This window comes from Magnolia sinica, chromosome 3 (assembly GCF_029962835.1).
Source record: "Magnolia sinica isolate HGM2019 chromosome 3, MsV1, whole genome shotgun sequence".
NCBI classification, from domain to species: domain Eukaryota; kingdom Viridiplantae; phylum Streptophyta; class Magnoliopsida; order Magnoliales; family Magnoliaceae; genus Magnolia; species Magnolia sinica.
Window position 1 is genome coordinate 21,097,493 of NC_080575.1, and position 19,277 is coordinate 21,116,769.

The following is a 19,277-nucleotide window of genomic DNA, read 5'->3' on the forward strand; positions in this document are numbered from 1 at the left end:
GTTTATTTTGCATCCAATCTGTTCGTAAAAGTACAAACATCTAAATGAAGTGGAAAAACAATTTTCATACTGATCCAAAACTTTTGTGACCTCAAAAAGAATTTCAATGGTAGACGTTCAATCCCCCACTCGTTTTTGCAGTGTGGTCCACTTCATAGTTATTTGTCTTATTTTTCGTCTAAAGGCTTAAGGCGAGCTCTTCAAATGGATTAACGGTTTGGATATAACACAGACCTCATGATCTGACCCATATCACTTGCTGATGTCAATAGCTGGTACGAGGTGCACCTGCCAATTCGCTCCGGACTGCGCCGGAACGAAGTGAATTGCACACTGAGTAAAACATAGGCCCATAGTAATTGTGTATTTGATCCAACTCAGTCCATCCATTTTATTAGATGATTTTAAGGCACAAGCAAAAAAATGAAGCATATCCAAAGCTTAGGTGGACCGCACCAAACTGTGTGAATTGAATGTTTACCATTGAAAAATTATCGAGGGCCACAAAATTTTTGTATCAACATGATATTTCCGTTTTTTTATTCAACCATGTCCCTGTGATCTTATGAACAGTTTGGATGACAAATAAACATCACTGGGCCCTATGAAGATTTCAATGGTGGAAATTATTATTACCACTGTTTCATATGGTGTGGTCAACTTGAAACTTAAGATAAATTTATTTTGGTTATTATTAGAGTAATTTCTTATGGAAATGTATGCTTTTTTGGGCCCCATTAAATGAAAATTTATTATTTAATGCATTTTTTTACAAATTTTTAATTTCTAAATATACAAATATGTGTATTTAGGCATGTCTTGAAGTTTCATGAAAAAATTTCACTGTTATCATATTTTTCTCCGAATTTCCGGTTATCGGCGATATTTTCGGCGATAACGATATTATATCTTTATCCCTGGCCAGCGAAACTTGTAACGATATCGACAACTCAAACACTGAGGAGGAGAGAATTGAATTATTGGAAGAGGAAATAGTTTGGAGGGAGACTAATAGAGGAATGTATAACGCTCGGCTAAGGGAAGAGAATTAAATGGAAGTAGCGATCAAGGGTGACTTGTTTTAGATAAGGGATCAAAAATACAAAATTCTTCTACGCAATGGCTAGAACTTGGGTTAGAGCAAACAAGATTACAAGTGCGGTGGTGGATGGGGAAATGGTAGAGAACAAGGCAAAAATGTGTGCTTCAATTGTGAAGTTTTATAAGATTCTTCATGCTAGGGAAGGATGGGAAAGCCAAAGGCTAGATAATATGCTCTATGATGAAATTTCAAAGGAGGTGGTAGATTCTTTGGAAAAACAGTTTTCTGAAGAGGAAATCAAAGTGACAATTGGAGATTTAAGCAGTGATAAGCCACCCAGACCGGATGGATTCCTTTTTTTTTTTTTTTTTTTTTATTTAAATTTTTTTTTTTTTCTTTTAGAAGTTATGGGAGATAGTGAAAAAGGACTTGGTGTGCTTCATTGATGAATTTCATGACAACGGTCACCTTGCGACAGAGTTATGTGCTACTTTCATTAAACTCATTTTGAAAAAAAAGGAGTAGAGTGCTTGAGGGATTTTAGGCCCATTAGTTTATCAGGGGTCCCTCATAAAATTCTAATAAAGATCCTAGCTTCCAAATTTTTGGGCGGTATTAGGTGTGATTTCTAAAACCCAAGGAGCTTTTGTGCCTAGAAGATAGATAGTGGATAGTGCATTAATTGCACATCAATGCATTAAGTCCCATCATAGGGAAGGGAAGGGAAGGAAGTAGTAGTCTGCAAGTTAGACATACAGAAGGCTTATGATCACATGGATTGGGATTTCCTCGATTACATGTTCAATTAGTTGGGCGCAGGCAAAAATGGAGAAGCTAGATAAAAGTATGTCTTAAACTTGCTAAGTACTCAATTTTGGTGAATGGATCTACAAAAAGTTATTTCATGGCATCTAGAGGTTTGTAGCCAAGGTATTCCGTAGCGGTAACAGTGGCAGTAACGGTCACCATCGATAAATTTAGGTTATAGGCTGTAACGGCCATTACGACCCTTGTAACAGTCATTACCACCTCTCCCTCCCTCCCTCCCTCCCTCCCTCCCTCTCTCTCTCTCTCTCTCTCTCTCTCTCTCTCTCTCTCTTTTAAAATTTTTTATTTTTAGTGAAAAGAAAAAAACTCAAAAAACTTGTATCTGTCCCTTCTCTCTCTCTCTCTTAATTGAAAAGAAAAAAACTCTAAAAACCTGTATTTGCTCCATATGGACAATTATGGCCTTTGTAGTGGGTGTATTGGGCTATTATGGGTGTTGTAACGGCTATTACGGGTCATTTTTCCCATAATGGCTATTACGACCATGTAATGATTCCCACCGTTACCTTTACATAACGGCCTTTATGGCCCCTTAACGACCACTATGACACATCATGTTTGTAGAAGGGGGATTTGCTTCCCCCCTACCTATTTATGGTGGTGGTCAGGTATAGGCTTTTAGCTAGATGCTAGTTAGAGGCTCATCCATGGAACTTATTAAAGGTTTTAGGGTGGATAAGTTAAATTTCCAAGTTTCCCACCCCCAATATGCATATGACACAAATATCTTATGTGAGGAGGATTGAAGTAAAGTGGATAAATTAAGATAGATCATTACATGTTTTGAGGCAGTCTCGGGTTTGAAGGTGAACATGAGCAAGAGCAAGCTATTGGAGATTGGCCTTTCTAAAGAAGAAGTAAGTTTGGTAATATTTTCAGTTGTCGTGTGGGTTCTTTCGCTTCTTCCTATTTAGGGCTTCCATTGTGCATAGGGAAGCCAACAAATCATTTGTCGGGGTGAGTTATTGAGAGGTTTGAAGACAAGCTTTTGAGAAGGAAAAGTACGTGTTTTCCCTTGGTTGGAAGATTGATGTTAACAAAGGCGGCAATGTCGAATCTGTCGGTTTATTTGATCTCTTTTTAGATGTTCGAAGTCTGTATTGGATAGGTTGGAGAGGATGAGGTGGGACTTTTTATGGTAGGGAGTAGAAAAGGAAAAGCTTCATCTCTTGAATTGGGAAGAGGTGTGAAAGTTGTTTGAGGAAAAGAAGAGGGGGCTGGGGAAATGGATTTTGAATTTTAGTTCAAAACAAGGTAATTTATGGAGAGAGGTGCTAAATAGGAAGTATGAGTGCAGGAAGGGGGGTGACAGACAAGGGCCTCATCCTTATACAGGGCTTCGACGGTGTGGAAGTCTGTGGCTATGCTAGGACTGAAGCTTATGGAAGTTGTGGGTTTCTCTTTGGGAGATGGGAAGAGCATAAGATTTTGGAAGGATGTTTGGATGGGCAAAAAAGCATTGAAGGAAGTTTTTTCAAGGCTATTAAGAATTTTGATGGAGGGAAGTATAGTGGTGGCTCAGTGCTTCTCCATTTTAGGCAATGAAGTGATTTGGGCCCCTCGTTGTAGGAATTTGTTAGATGACGAAATATAAGACTTGGTCAGGCTTTTGGAGCTATTACGCCATCTGAGGCCGATGGCTGGAGATATGAACAAGATGGTATGGTCCAAAGAAAAGTCTGGGAGATTCTCTATGAAGTTTTTATATAGAATACTCAGTGGTCTTCATTGGGAAGTCAGTTCAATCCTACAGTTTTAGTGTGGCATTATGGCTCCCCTTCTAAGGTTACAACTTTGACATGGCTTGTAGGAAGGAATAAGGTGCTTATGTTTGACAATCTTCGCAAAAGAATGGTTAATGTAGGGAGGGGCATTTTCACACCGGGCTTGAGTGGGGTTGCCTGTGGGATGCAGGGGCACACACGGGGTGGGTGGCCCATGTGAGGCGGGTGGCTCATGTGAGGCGGGCCCCACCTGTGTGAGGCGGTACCCATGTGATTTGGGGCCCACGAGGGGGGTTCGGCCGAGTTCCTAACCCATGAGATGTGGGGCCTGGGCTATGAGATAAAGGGATTAATTCGCCATGCTCTAACAGTTCGAGCTGTTAGAGTAAGTGGTTAATTGTCCTGCATCAAATTGTTATTAGAGTGGGAGGTCTCATGTTCGAGATTCCTCATTGGGGGTGATTAATGCATGGGCATTTTCACACCAGGCTCGAGTGGGGTTGCATGTGGGATGCAATGGCACACTTGGGGTGGGCGGCTCGTGTGAGGCGGGTGGCTCATGTGAGGCGGTACCCATGTGATTTAGGGTCCATGAGAGGGGTTCCGCCTAGTTCCTAACCCATGAGATGTGGGGCCTGTGCTATAAGATAAAGGGATTGATTCGCCATGCTCTAACAGTTTGAGCTTTTAGAGCAAGTGGTTAATTGTCCTGCATCAATGGTGCTCCCGGATATTTTCGTAATGCGCATGCATAGTGAATAGTTTGTTGATCATCTCTTCATTTGTTGTCCATTTGCTAAGGGAGTTTATGATAACTTCCTTAATTTGTTCAGGGTATTATGGGTCATGCCAGGTTCAATAGAGAGTTTTCTATTGGCTTGGCATGGGGGAGGTGTGGGTAAGGTCGGCAAGGAAATATGGAGATTGGTGATGTTGGCCGGAATTTGGTCCTCAATGGGAGAAAAGGAATAATTGTTTTTTTTTTTTTTTTTTTTTTTTTTTTTGAGTTGTTGTGGGTGGATTCTGCCGGCGTTTAATAGGGCTAAAATTAAATGTAATGAATTAGGCTATAATTGCAAATGTTATAGGCGAGAGTTACTCATTTCCTATATTATGGTTTGATTTCTAATTTTTTAGGCTTTGGCCTATTCTTGAAAATAATTAAAAAAAAAAAACCCACATACGTAATGATGGGACAAATGTTTAAGAAGAACAAAATTCTTTTGGTTACCATGTACAACCCATTGATAGGATCTCGTGCTTGGAAATATTGAAAGATTACTTCATGATGAAAACAATTGCTTAGTTGAGTGAAATATCAGTGTGTATGTGTGCTTTTGTAAAAGCATTGTTGGGATCTAATGTTTTTCCTTAGGCACATTGATGAATAAGATTTCGGTCGTGTTGCAATTGCATGCTCTGTGTTTCTTAACATTAAGGAGCTTGTACAAACAAAAGGTTGGTTTAACGTCAATGATTGGATCTAAAGGGTAGTGGAAGGATTCGTTTTATAGGAAGGGTTGATGTTTCTGTTAGTGCACTTATTTTTGCATCTTGTTTGTCAATCACATGTGTCTGTGTGTCAGGGAGTCAGTTTGGGCCCTTGGAAACTGAAGGCTGAAGACACATGAAGACTTGGAGCATCAAGGAAGTGAAGAATAAGTATATGAGATTCCTTGGTGACCCTAACCCTGACCCAAAACAACCATTAACCTCTAGATAATCCTAATCTTAATAGCTAAACTTTTGTTAATCATCCCTTAGCCTTAGGAGCCCATTTGAACATGCTTAGATATGCTATAGAGGTCTCGAGCTGTTGTTAAACCAAATGCCCAAAAACAACAGACTCATAGGTGCCATCGAGCGATCCTTGATCGATTAGGCTCGAGTGATCGAACATGACCCAAATGGTCCAACAAGCTTTTGGATATATGCTGGAGTTATTGCGATCCATCGATGCATTGCCTGATTGATCCAAGGGGAGTTTGATTGATCGAAGGCTCGAATCGATCGATCGAACCGGCCGATTTTTGCCCCTTTTTTAACCGTTGGAACTTGATTTCTTTATATGGGGCATACGGGTCTTGGGCAAAATGATGGTTTTTGAGTGAGTTTAAAGCCCTAGCGTATCCCACAATACTTCCCAACACTTTTAGGCTCTCACCCAAAGGGATTCAAGTCATCTTGCATGTGTTTAATCACTCTAATGAGCATTCTAAGCTCCTTATAAAGATGATCTTGTTTTCTTGCATTCTTTAGAGGATAGAAACCAATCCAATAGGTAAAACTTTTGTCTTGTAACCTTTAGAATGCCCATCTAAGTGAATTCCCATTTGGAAACCAACTGAGCCTTTAGTTGTAGGAGATTCACCCAAACCCCTTCCATTACCTTGGTAGCCTCATTGGAGTATCAATTGGAAGGTAGTCAATTTAAGGCAGCAGAAGAAGACTGACTTCAACGATTGGGGGAGCATAAGAGAAGCTGATTGAAGCACGAGAGAGCATCGATCAAGCATTTCAAAGAAGGCGCTACAAAGGGGCTCAATCTAACAAGTGTCAATTGTAGAGTCCTTTCACACTCCTTCCTTGTGTAGGATTGAGTGTAGAGTTTGTGACCCAAACTTGCGTAGGTTCTTGTGTAGGACCATATCCCTACCAATACGGGTGGGTACATGTGCAAGTCCTTGTGTAGGCCACCGACACGGGTGTGTACATGGTAAGTCCTTTTGTAGGCCACCGACACGGGTGTCTATGTGGTAAGTCATTGTGTAGGCCATCGACACGAGTGAGTACTTGGGTAAGTCTTTGTGTAGGCCTCCGGCAGGAGTGTATACTTGTATAGGTTAAAGGTGAACCTGATTATAAACTTCCGATAGTGAATACCAGTACACTCAAGGAGAGTGCGTCTCCTGGGAGTGGAGTAGGGAAACCAAACCACTATGCATGCTTGTTTTTAGGATTGTCATTTGAGCACATTTCTAATTATACTTATGTGATTGATTAGTTGAATTATATGTATGCATGATTAGATGAATGCTATGAATTGAATAGTTAGCACATCCCACACACATGTACACTATCGTTTATAGACTACTTGCTTAATTTGCATATCCTTTGTAATCTATGTGATTGGATCCACTATTGGCTTGGAAGCCTTAGTGTTATTTGCCTTAATTAGTTTATTAAAGGAAATTTGTTTTTAATTGGCATATTTTTTAAGTAGTCCTATTCACACCCCACCCCCCCCCCCCCGGACATAGTCATTCATTCTTTAGCTCTACCAAGCTTCTGCATGTATAGCTCGAGTGGCCCACCACCACCTTGTGCAATTTCAGTTTCATTGCATTGTATTTCAATGCAAATCTTTGGTTGTCAATTAGATACAATTTTGAGTGTCTAACGTCTTTTTGCTCCATCTATCTATATTTCTCGTTTGGTTATGCTATCGACAGTTATGATTGTGTAAGTGTGCATCTATAACTTTTGAGTGTGCATCTATTTTTTTGAGTGTCTATCTATATTTCTTTGGGCTCCAGAAGATACAACTACAAAAAAGGGAAACCAAAGCAGGCCATAATACCACATTATGGCTTCATCTATGTATATTTCTCAAATCACAGCTCTAGACAGCAGATTCGAGCCTGCTCTTTCCATCTAGTTTGTCCTTGTAAGCAATGTCTTTAGGGAATCTATATGAGAGTGTGAAACTGGGCTTATTTCCAAAATGTTTAATCAGCCAAAACCCAGCAGAAATGTTTTACTTCTTTTAGTTTGGGGAAGCAATTAAAATCATCCACAAATCCTACAAATTGAGATGCACCACTAACAGAGAGCAACCAGCTGGTGGGTCATGTCAACACCTTTTCCCATTACTTTTGGATTCTGCTGCATCCTACCTCTTTGTTTGATGGTGTGTGTTGTGGTACTAATCCTTTTTGTGATTTGTGACTCTGGATGAAGTTATGTCTATATTCATTGCTCTTACTCTCTTTCAAACCTGGCCTACGTTACTTATGTATTAATTGTTACTGCCCTTCCATTATTAGCTTCTAGTATTTTAGCAGTTCATTTTTGTCGGGTAAATGTCACAAACAGATCTTGCATGTCTAGTAGTTGGATATCAAAATAATTATAATTTCTTCACATGAACCATCTAAAATCATCTAAACATGCTTCTATCTATTGCTTCTGCTCTGTCCTTTTCTAGCTTTAGCTAGTGGCTGTTGCTGACCTTTTGCTTCTTACTGCAGTGGAGGTTCTGCTCTATTCTCCAGACCAGCCAATTATGGACTTTTCTGTGGTCTTCTTGTGGCTCATGTCTGTTGGAACCCTTGTTTGTGCTTGTCTTTGGTCTGATATTGTTTCATGCAAGCAGAGTGAGGACCGTTATAATCAACTTACAATAAAGGTTAATTCTAAATGATTCCTCATACATCATGTAGAAACTAGCATACAAACTTAGGTAGCATTTGGAGATAAGCTAGATGGACTTTTGGTTGGGTCCATTGGTAAAGTCACTTGTTTTTTAAGTGATCAAGCATTTGGGGTGGTGCAAAATATGAATCTGAATGGGCATGTCATTGCATTTTCTCTTTCTATGCCTAAATAATATTTTATTCATTTTAAATACTACCTGAAAAGAACAAAATGTTGTTTGGGCAAGAAAGCGTTGCACTTATCCAATTTTGCTAGATGCCTTGAAATGTACCCATAGCCTCCTTTTTTATATGTAATTTCTTTGGGGTTATATGTTCTATATGGCTACGATCAAACAGTTGCTAGATGTAGAGCTCAACAATCAAACATTTGCTAGATGTACAGCTCTTTCTTGTGTTTTTTTCCTTCCCTTTTCTGATAGGTAAGAACTCCGATACTTTGTGGAATAAGTTTGGACATGGAGCAGTTATGCCTTTGTCTCTGATTCTAAGTTATTCTTATCATGTTACTGTATTATGAGCTCCTACTGAATAGATGATTAGAAATATGTCAATTGCTTTTCTAATTGATCATATGCTTTGTTAAGTCCTTTTTTTTTTTTTTTTCTTTTTTTTCTCTGAAATATTAACGATAACATATTCTTTGTTATGCCTTGGAGGTCTTAATGGGAAGTAACAAAGTTTGATGGGTATGCCACAATATTTAGAGAGATAAAATGCATGAAGAAATCAACATTTGATGTTTGTTTGTTAAAGATCTATCATTTGTTGAAACTTATACTGTTGGAATGGAAAATCTCTTAAACCACCTGTTTCTCAAGGAAGTTAAATCATTTCCATGTATCTGTAGTATCACGCACAATGTATATCGAGTCGGTTACATGAGACCTACACTTGCGTATGAGCAAATTGAAGCATAAATGGGATAAAAGTAGGGCCTCTATGACCAACCTGATAATGTCATGTTTGCTATATAAACTCTAGGAAAGGAGAAAGAAGAGAAAATAAACTAAGATGGAGTTGAAAAGGAGGAAAATTGTCACACATGACTAATCTCTAGGGATGCAATGGGTTGGACCAAGGTTGGCCTAAGACCAACATGATTATTAATCAGTCCTAAAAGTCAGATCCATGTTGAACCCATTTAGTAATTAGGCCCCTTTGATTTCAGGTCCAACACTGTACCCAAGTCTCATATCATGGGACTTGTTGCCGCCGTACTAATCTCCCTCATACGTTTAATAATACCAATCACAGTAGAAACAAAACAATGGTTTCCATGCACCACATGTACACACTATGCAATTTAACCAATTCACCACATTGTACTCTTCTAGCTATCCCCCTCAAGCTGAAGCATAAATGCCTAGCTTTCTTAAAATACTATAAATGCAAGCACCTAAGAGCTTTTGTTACCAAATCATCCAACTGCTCACTATATTGAATGTATGGAAGTACATATTTTGTCTTTTCTCACTTTGTTAGATATAAAATGACTATCCACCTAACATACATTGTTCGCTCATGTAAGATTGGATTGGAGACAATATGGATGGCTGCTTGATTATAACAAAACAATAACACAGGAAGATCAATAGTAAGTTGTTGTCTTAACCAAGTTAGCTCACCACAAAGCATGACCCACGGCTCGATATTCAATGTGCCTGTCAAATCGCAACTGATTTCGTAAGGATATTAACCATTTAAAGTTGAGATTAGATATAGGGCATAGTAATGAGCTTTGCTGCAACATTTTCCTTAGTGAAATGACAGTCCACTTGTATATGTTTGGTTCTCTCATGGTATACTGGATTATATGTGATGTGAATTGCAGCTTGGTTATCATAGTATAAAGCAATAGGAGAACCAAATTCAATTCCTAATTCAGTCTAAATCGTCCTTAGCCACTCTAATTCTCAAGTCCATAGGGTCATAGACCAATATTATGCTTTAGCTCTTAATCTTGCCACTACAAATTACTTCTTGCTCTTCCAAGTAACTAGATTACTATGAACAAAGGTAAATTGGTCTCCTATTAGAATTTGACCATTCCTGGTTTGCATAATGTAGGATATATGCAAGTGCGTATGAATTGTATACCTTTGTAATCCTGTGGAGTACTGTATCTTTATTTTCATAATAATATGTGTTTGTCACTAGGGCTAACACACTAGACAATTTTTCCCTAGATTCATTTTCTTGTCTTTCCCTTCTCCCTCTCCATTCTCCTTCCTTCACTCTACTCTCTTCATCCTTTTTCTTTCTCCATTCTCCCTTCTCTACTAGATATCAGAGTGAAGTTCTTGCATTAACCGAACAAAATTTTCATGAGGCCCATTGCTAATGTCATCATGCCTTAACGATGATGTCAGCAATGCACAATCCAATGGCCCAATAATGAAGAGAAGTGCAGGATCTGGAAGAAGGTGATTTTAGAAGAAGTATGGAGGCTTTTCCATCAATATTTGGTAATTTTTAGGGGTTCTTTTCCTGAAATGGTTAAAAAATCAGAAAACTTCCAGACTATTATTTTCCTCGTGTTGTCTTCTGGGGGTTTCTTGTGGTGTTTTTCCGTATTGATTTGGCTAGGTTGATAAACCCCCATCTCTGGGAATAGAATATTTATGGATTTGGTTGAGATATGAGGAAGTTCTGATGTATTTTGTGCAAGATAGTTGCCATCAGTGTTTTAAATATCGATGATATCGGCCGATATATCCCATGATATATCTTGTATCCCACATGTGCGATACGAAACGCACAAGTAGTGGGATATATCTCACATGTTCGATTCAGTGAGCATTTTTTTTTTTCGATCCTTTTTTTTTAAAATTCTTCTGTAAATCATGTTAAATCAGTGTTAAATTGTTACAAATCCATGATTTTCCCCGTTTTGCATGAAAAACCATGGATTGGGAGCTTCGATTTCGAGATTTGGAGGAGAATGACCGAGTTGCGGAAAATTGAAAAAAATAAAAATTTCCCAATTTCTCGCAAATTGGTTGCAATCTTTATGTCCAAACATAAAATCAAACATGCACGTAACCTGATCTAGTGATTCTTTTTTTTTTTTTTCTTTCTTTTGAATGTATTGCTTGTGTTTCCACACGTCTTCTTACATTTATAAATTATATAAATAGACTTCGAATATACTTGCATCAATTCAGTTAAACAGTGCATATATTAGGACCCCATACAAAGAAAACCTATTATGTGTCCCTTTTTTTTTTTTTTTTTTTGCAATATTTTGATTTATATGTGTGTATTGATGTGTTTTTTTTTTTTTAAAAAAAAAAAATCACTGAAGTTTCATTGAAAAATTTGACCAATTTCCAATGTTTCCCCACGTTTCCAACAACAACAATACATTACACGATACAACCGATACGTATCCATATCCCAAGAGTGCGATACGTAACGTGATACTGATATTTCAAACACTGGTTGCCATACAACTTTATTTGGGCGTTTTTTTTTTTTTTTTTTTTATTGACTATTCGAGCTGTATAAATCCATAGTTGTGGATGTGTCTCGAGGCTATCTATGCACTCCTGTATGTGAGTTTTTGTGGAGCATCTTATGCATATGCTTATGCAGTTTCAAGTAGTTGGAGAGATTTACAGCTCGATGGAGGGGATTTCTTCACATTCGACTGATATCTCAAGTTCTTCAATGATTCTAAGAGGGGCAAATGTGCTAGAGTGAGTGATAATCCAAGTTGGTAGATTAGCATAGTCAAGTTTGATGGTGAGAACTATTTAGCATGGCCTTAGTCTCTGCTCATATATTCCTACTTGTGCGGATTGCGAAGCCGACAACATGATGATAATGGGGTGGTTACTTCACTCAAAGAAGGTTGCAAGTATTTGCACAGATTCTCAATTAGGAGCCACATCCTTCTATTGGACTGATTTTCTCTTTACTCATCAAGAAGAGAGTTGCATGAAAGTTAAGTTGGATGTTGCCTCTAGTTCTCATGATAGATCTGTCTTGATTCGTTTAGTCACTGGAGGCCATAGTGGACAAAATTAAGGGGACGGTGACAGATGTAGTCGTAATCGCAATGCTAGTTTTTTTTTTTTTTTTTTACACAACAGAAATTAAAACCTTTTGAAAGATCCATATTCCATATTTAATTGATATTAATTCTAACGATCCCCATCTAGCATGTTTCTACTATGAAAAACAAGATCCTATGTCTAGGGCTACCTCTTGATTGCCACCTTTGAAAACTGTGTAGAATGTTTGTGTTACTCCTTCAAGCTAGAAACCTTTTAAAAAAATGTGTAAAAAAATCTTAAATGAATGAGAAGGATGAGAGCCAACACACAATCCTAGAGCAGGGCTAGGGAAAGTGCAAGGAAAGCCGTTCAAGGTAGACCTCCCTCTCTCTCTCTCTCTCTCTCTCTCTCTCTCTTCTTCTTCTTCTTCTTCTTCTTCTTCTCCCTCTTTCTTCTTCTTTTCTTTTTTGTTTCTCTCCAAGTGGTGACATCCAAGGCTCTCTCTCTCTCTTTCTCCCTTTGGCATATGATCTATTTATAAAGGAGGAGAGTTAGGGTTTCAGGAAGAGACCATATGTGGTGCTCCACCCTCCTAAAAACTTTGGCATGCCCTACCACATCTAAAGTCTATATTCTTACCTATCCCCATATCTAAATCGACCCAATCCTTACACTAATCATGGCCATCCACCCTTGAGTCAATACCCATGCAAATCCATGGGTGAACTACAATATCCTAACCATTAGATTACCATCAAGCGCAATTAAAACCTTTTAATGGTTAAAGAAAAGATCAACAGTTGAATTATTTTTTATTAAAAACATTTAAACCCACTTATGTGTCAGGCCCAGCTAGAAAACAACTTGATAGATGGCTTGATCAATAAGATCTAAGCCATTAGAGTGTTGGTAGGCAACCAGTGGATCTGTTGTTGGATCATATGAACCTCAACTGGATCCCATTGCATACACCTAGCCACATCCACACATGAACCACTGCAAGTGACTTTGTAAAGTGAGCCAAAGTGCATTACATTAGGAATTTGAACTCCCCATATGTCCTCATGCCTATGGATTAGTCATTGCCAATAAATACATAAGTCAATCTGGTCCAGGTATGATGGATTGCTTGGTACAAGGACTCAAAGTTGTCACACCCTGAACTCGGCGAATGGGCTCTCCAACTCCTGAAATCCGAATCCGGTGTTAACAGTGATTTTTATTTATTTATTTATTTATAGTTTGAATGGTATGCAATCACAACATGGCACAATCTAAATATGGAATATTTGTAGAGTCTTTCACTGAGTACATTGTTCTTGTTACATTCCTAACATATTACAAAACATACATTACTCTCCTGGAACATAAGCAAAAGGAACTGCACCCACTTGTCTTCATTGACGACCTCTTCTTGAAATTTTTAAGAGGAAACAATGGGTTGAGTTTTCTTGAAAACTCAGTGGGTACTTCTATCTAGTGGCATAACACTGTCAGTTAGAGTGTAGCGCAAACACTCATATCTCGTCATAAATAAGTAGCGTTTACAACTAACAAAGTAGTGTAGATAACCACTTATTGATATAACATGTGCTACTGAAAGGAAGCAGATAGAATGCAGAGATGCGTGCAAATGCATAAATGCATGCGGTGCACTATCTCTCCAAATACTCCAAATAATAACATCAAGGACAACCTCAAGTCCCTCCTGATAAGATCGGGGGATGGGCACAATTCACCGTTCCCCTATGGTAGGTTCGCCACACTTTCTTCCTTGCTCCCAGCATGTATGCACATGAAGACAGAGGGCTTCCTAATGGCCAATTGGGCTAATTGTTGAGTATCTTACCCTAGGGACCTGATAACCTCCCAAAGCTAGGAAACTTGGCCTTCTTCACACAGAAGATTATTCCTACGTCCCTCGAGGCGTCCATACGGTTCCTAGTTTACATTGAACCATCTACGAATTTGGTTAGACCAACACGAGGGTTGTCACCAAACACCCATACTACTAGGGTTTCGTCACCACATTGGGGAATATGATGGGCCACCCAACAATACCTCGGGTTGTAACGCCCTGAAAATCGGGGGTCGAGTAGAAGTCCAACTCCCGAGTTCCAACGCATCACTTATGCAACATATTTAATGATGATTAAATGTTGTCTGTATTAGTGCATAAAACATGAATAAGATTAAGCCAAATCAGCAAAACATAATCCAGGGACAGTTGTTATACGCAAGCGGTAGATTGAAACGAATATGTATAACTGTACAAATCAGTATAAGTCCCTAAAGTATGTATGCATTGCCAAGTCAACAATTACATGTATTGTTTCAAAATACAAAATGTCAAAAATTTTACTCCACTACAAGTATAACCCTGAAGCCCCGCCGATCAGAGTGGTCTATGTAAACCCGCCTGAATACTGCATATATGAGAAAGCATCCTCATCGCCTGCGAAGTCCGCCTCTGCCTCATCAGTCGGGTCTCCATCTGAAACTAAGACAGAGTCTGGTTGGTGTTTAAAACACCGTCTTGTAACGTGGGAGTGAGTGATCAACTTAGTGGAACAATAAAATAAAGGATAACATCTTCTTAATTTAGTCAAGCAGTAATGATAAAGCAATACAATCGAACATCCCTAAGTACTCTGATTAATGCAGGAATGATATGTATAAATGATGCATGCCCTCGCCTGCACTCCCTCAGCAATCTTCATCTAACGGTCGCGCATGTCAGTCACTTCCTTGTGCTCTCTACACATCGCCAAACGGCACATGCAATGAGGTGCATGAGGATGATTACCAAGTTTTTATTAGTCCTTTTCATACAGCAGAATTGGGAAGCTAAGGTACCTCTTTTATATTAATTCCCAAACGATGATCCATTCTAGGGTCGTCAGTCCTAGTAAATCTCATACAATGATACGGTTCTAGGTCGCTGCAAAGGGCTCGTCACCTTATCAGTGTAGGCCTAGTTTGTACTCCTGTTGCTATGTAAGGGCTCGTCGCCTCTACGCAGTCTTAACGTACGCTCGAGGTCACTACAAAGGGCTCGTCACCTTATCAGTGTAGGCCGACAGCTCGAATACAATGTCCCATACCACCGTATTCGGCTCACGAGGCTGTGTTGCTCATTGGACACTACGGGGAGGCTCATCACCCTAGCGTAAGTTGACAGCTCGACCACGGTGTCCCATACCACCATGCCCGGCCCATGAGTCTTAGCGGATTGAGGTACCAAGGTTAAAGGGGTTTTCACTGGTGAGTTTGGTATCTTAGATTCAAGCAGTAGCGTCCATACATGGTGAACATACATCGGGTCAATTGGGTTACTTGACGAGCTCAACTAGTACGAGCGCACGTTGAGTTGATTGACATGAAGTGCATAAGCACTCCGTGTGGCCTAACCACTGCCGACATCCCAAGTACGGGTCGGATTCATCGATCACGTCCTATGTGGCGAAACAACCTCAGCCACTTATTCAGTGCCTGTTACCGATTGCCTGGACTATTCCGTAGTCCCAAACACGTTCAATTATAACAGATAATCATACAAGATAATCAGAGCAGTAATGGATCAACAATTCCAATCATACAACCATGTAAGCATTTGATAGATTTCAACTTAAACATGAATTCACACATATGCAGTCCCTAAGTAAAACAGACAAAGAATATAAGTTACATGGAGGAAATCATACACATCATTAAGGTAGTTGAGAATCTCATCTCAACACCCATGTAAAGTACAATTACTACATGCCTGATCATTCAGACATTTCTACAAACACTTAGACTACATATTCCAACATACATAGATTAATTTACTTAAAATGTATATTATAGCAAATCCTTTCACATAGGAGTTGCAACACATACAACGATCATGTATTACCAAACATCCATCATAACAGGTACTAATCATAATTCCATATTCATTCAGACATTTCAACAAACACAAGAATACACTATATTTAACGTAGTTCATATATATGTGTGAAGTGCGGGAAACATCGTGTCTAAGCATGTGATAGCAATTCAAGTCAGTCATAAATCATTAACTGACATTGAAAGCCTTGAAAACCATAACCTATACATTTATAGTCCACACCTTACGCCGGTAAACAAGTAACGGATTCGTTTTAGACACTCGGTATTTGTCAACGGCGGATTGGCAACCTATAGCATGACTTGGGTTAGTTATTTCATAACTTACACTATCTGAAACACTAAAACAGATTAGGGTTAGGTTTACTTACCTATAAACGGAATCGGAATTGTCGGAATAGTGATGTAGAAGCGGTAGTTAAACCCGAGGAGCAATGAGATTGAATCCCAGGAGGAATCTCCAACTCACTCTCTCACTCTCTCTCTTTCCTTCTCTTTTCTCTCCTCTCTCCCCTAAGGTTTCTCAAATTCGTATGAGGTGAGAGAGAGAGGGTTTAAGGTCTTTATATAGGCTCAGGACTGATGGAAATGGCCCTAGGGCCAAGGTATACTTAGGTTATATCCAAAGAGTGTCTGTTTCAGCCCAACGGAGCACTTCTGGTGGCCCCTTTTCCACGTGCGGTCGGACTTAAGCTCCCTGACCATGGATCTAAGTCAGGCTGAGTTTTCGTTCCGATCGGGTTTGCAGATCAGCCATGGCGGACCAGTTTCAGTTTAACGGTCATGGTCACTTGATCAGGGCCACAAGTGCATCGACATGTGTGGGACATTTCTCCTGATCTGAGGGTGTATTTGGTTCTGAATCTGATGGTCTGAATCCTTATATTTGGCCCGCAAGAGACATGACTCAGATTACTTAAGTTCGGATTTTATTTCAAAAGATATTCACATTTCTCACACACTTTGCTCCGAGCTCAAGTTGTGCATTTCTAGACAAAATTAAGACTTGATTTCCGAGGGGGTTGTCAAGTCTAGTAATGCGGTCATAACTGTATAGTTTCGCGGTCATCGGACTTTCGACGTGCGGTCCAGGTCCGATACGGAGTTTCCAGAGAGCAACCGGGTTTAGGGATGGATTCTAGATTTCAGGGTAATGTAGTGTCAATGATACTGCACAGTTTGGGTCTTGCAGATCATATTTAAAGTGATTAGTGCTAATTTCACTAGTACTCTAATTTAACACTCGCTAATATTAACCTAATTTCTAAAGGATTTGGTCCTATGTGATTTCTGCCTGAGGTGGTACTTGGGTCCTTGTACGGATTTTTGTGAGACGTTACAAGGGTCCCGTCACATCATCACGTAGATGGGCTGCCCGGTAATACACATCACAAAACCTAGGGTCTTGTCACCTCATTGTGTAGATGAGCCACTCGACAATCATATAATACAACATATAATCCTCTTGGCCACACAAGGGCCCAATATCATATCACATACTTCACTTGGCCAACACAAGGGCCCAATTTCGTATCACATATTTCACTTGGCCAACATGATGGCTTAATATTGTATCATATATTTTACTTTGCCAACACAAGGGCCTTATATCTTATCACATATTTCAATTGGCCAATACGAGGGTCTAATATTGTATCACATGTTTCATTTGCCAACATGAGGGCCTAATATCATCACATATTTTACTTGGCCAACGCAAGGGCCTAATATCATATCACATATCTCACTTGGCCAACACGAGGCTTATCACATATTTCATTTGGCCAACACGAGGGCTTAATATCGTATCACATATTTCACTTGACCAACACAAGGGCCTAATATCGTATCACATGTTTCACTTGGCTAACACGAGGGCCTAATATCTCATCACATATTTTAGTTGGCCAACACAAGCGGCTAATATTTCCTTTGACCAACATGAGGGCCAAAGTCCGGTCTTCCTCTTCCGTGGATGTATGCACGGGGATGTTATGCTATACCGATGCCAAGCTTATATCATATACTATTCATGCGTATATCCAACTATCGTTGAATCATCTACATATGATATTCAAGTGGCCATGTGCCCAAGTCCTTGGGTTTCATTTTGTACTACTTAAGGGCACCAAATCATTCATTATTGTGCATTTAGCACGCATGATCATGGAAGCGGGCCTACCCAGCCCCTTAGCAATTCCTTTTGTGGGCCGACTTTAAGACTTGAATCTCATGAGCAAGCGGGCTTAACCAAGGCCAATGAATAAGTGGGCTTAATAAATGCCCACACAAGTGATCTTTCTAAAGGCCCAATTTCCATAACATGTGGGCTATCTCATAGCCCATAGGCTGACTAGGCTCCCTCAAGACCCAAATAGAATAAGTGGGCTCTCACAAGGTCCATAGCACAATCACCTACAAGAGATAATAATTATGTTCACACACTTATCACATTACAATGCCAAATGGGCCGAATGGAACATACACGATACAAGGAAATTCACATCATCACAATTGCACATTCCATCACGTACATCAAAACCATTCATGACAATTAACCACACGTCATAGGGACATCCATACCTTATTTTAGTTAAGCTCAAAACATACGTTGTGACTCTTCAACCATACTCATGAGTTCCACGACAATCCTGACTGTCCAAATTGCTGACCAACTAGAAAGAGATGATATTAACCTTCTGATTTTCCCTTTGAATTTGAACCACTCGCAATGTTACATTTGACCATTTAATTGGTAGCCACTAAAAATGGATGGTTATGACCGCTTGATAAATATGATTTTGGAGATATTCTCCATCCATGTTTGGGCCACAATTTCAGAGGTTCTCATAGCTATATATTAGCACTGCATATGAGGAGATGAGCTACCACCATTTTGAAAATGGTGCAAAACTAACAAAAGAGTCAAGCCCTGTGCAGAGCATGCATGTATGCGTCTACAAGACAAATCATGTACTCACAGATAGTTTGCAACATGACATAAGGATCCAAGCCTCCATCTTGAAAGCCATGTTATGATAGTCCATATTCAATGAAATCAAGCATAATCGGATTGTTGGATTGTTCCTAGTTTGTGAAATTAACTTACAGATGGGAACGTATTTATCATAATCCTCCACAATGCATGTCCATCCCCTATATTTTTGGGCTAAGACATACAGTGTGACCCATTGTATGCTTTAGATCAGGCATAGAATAGGTAGAAGACAAAAAAACCCTACACGAGAGTGTACTCACAAACATTATTGCGAGTATTGGTGATAATACATTATTGCGAGTATTGGTGATATTATCGGTATCACTAGCTTGACGATACTGATAACATTGGCTGTTT

The 19,277-nt window shown here is 39.4% G+C and overlaps 1 protein-coding gene across 3 annotated transcripts in view; it reads left to right on the forward strand.

Moving 5' to 3' along the window:
- Window positions 1–19,277, forward strand: part of LOC131239677 (signal peptide peptidase-like 2) — a 113,245-nt gene that overhangs the window by 30,579 nt on the left and 63,389 nt on the right. For all 3 annotated transcript variants that reach the window (XM_058237506.1, XM_058237507.1, XM_058237505.1), the window contains exon 5: window positions 7,845–8,002. In XM_058237506.1, the coding sequence (XP_058093489.1) occupies window positions 7,845–8,002 (158 nt within the window). The remainder of the gene's footprint in view (window positions 1–7,844; window positions 8,003–19,277) is intronic.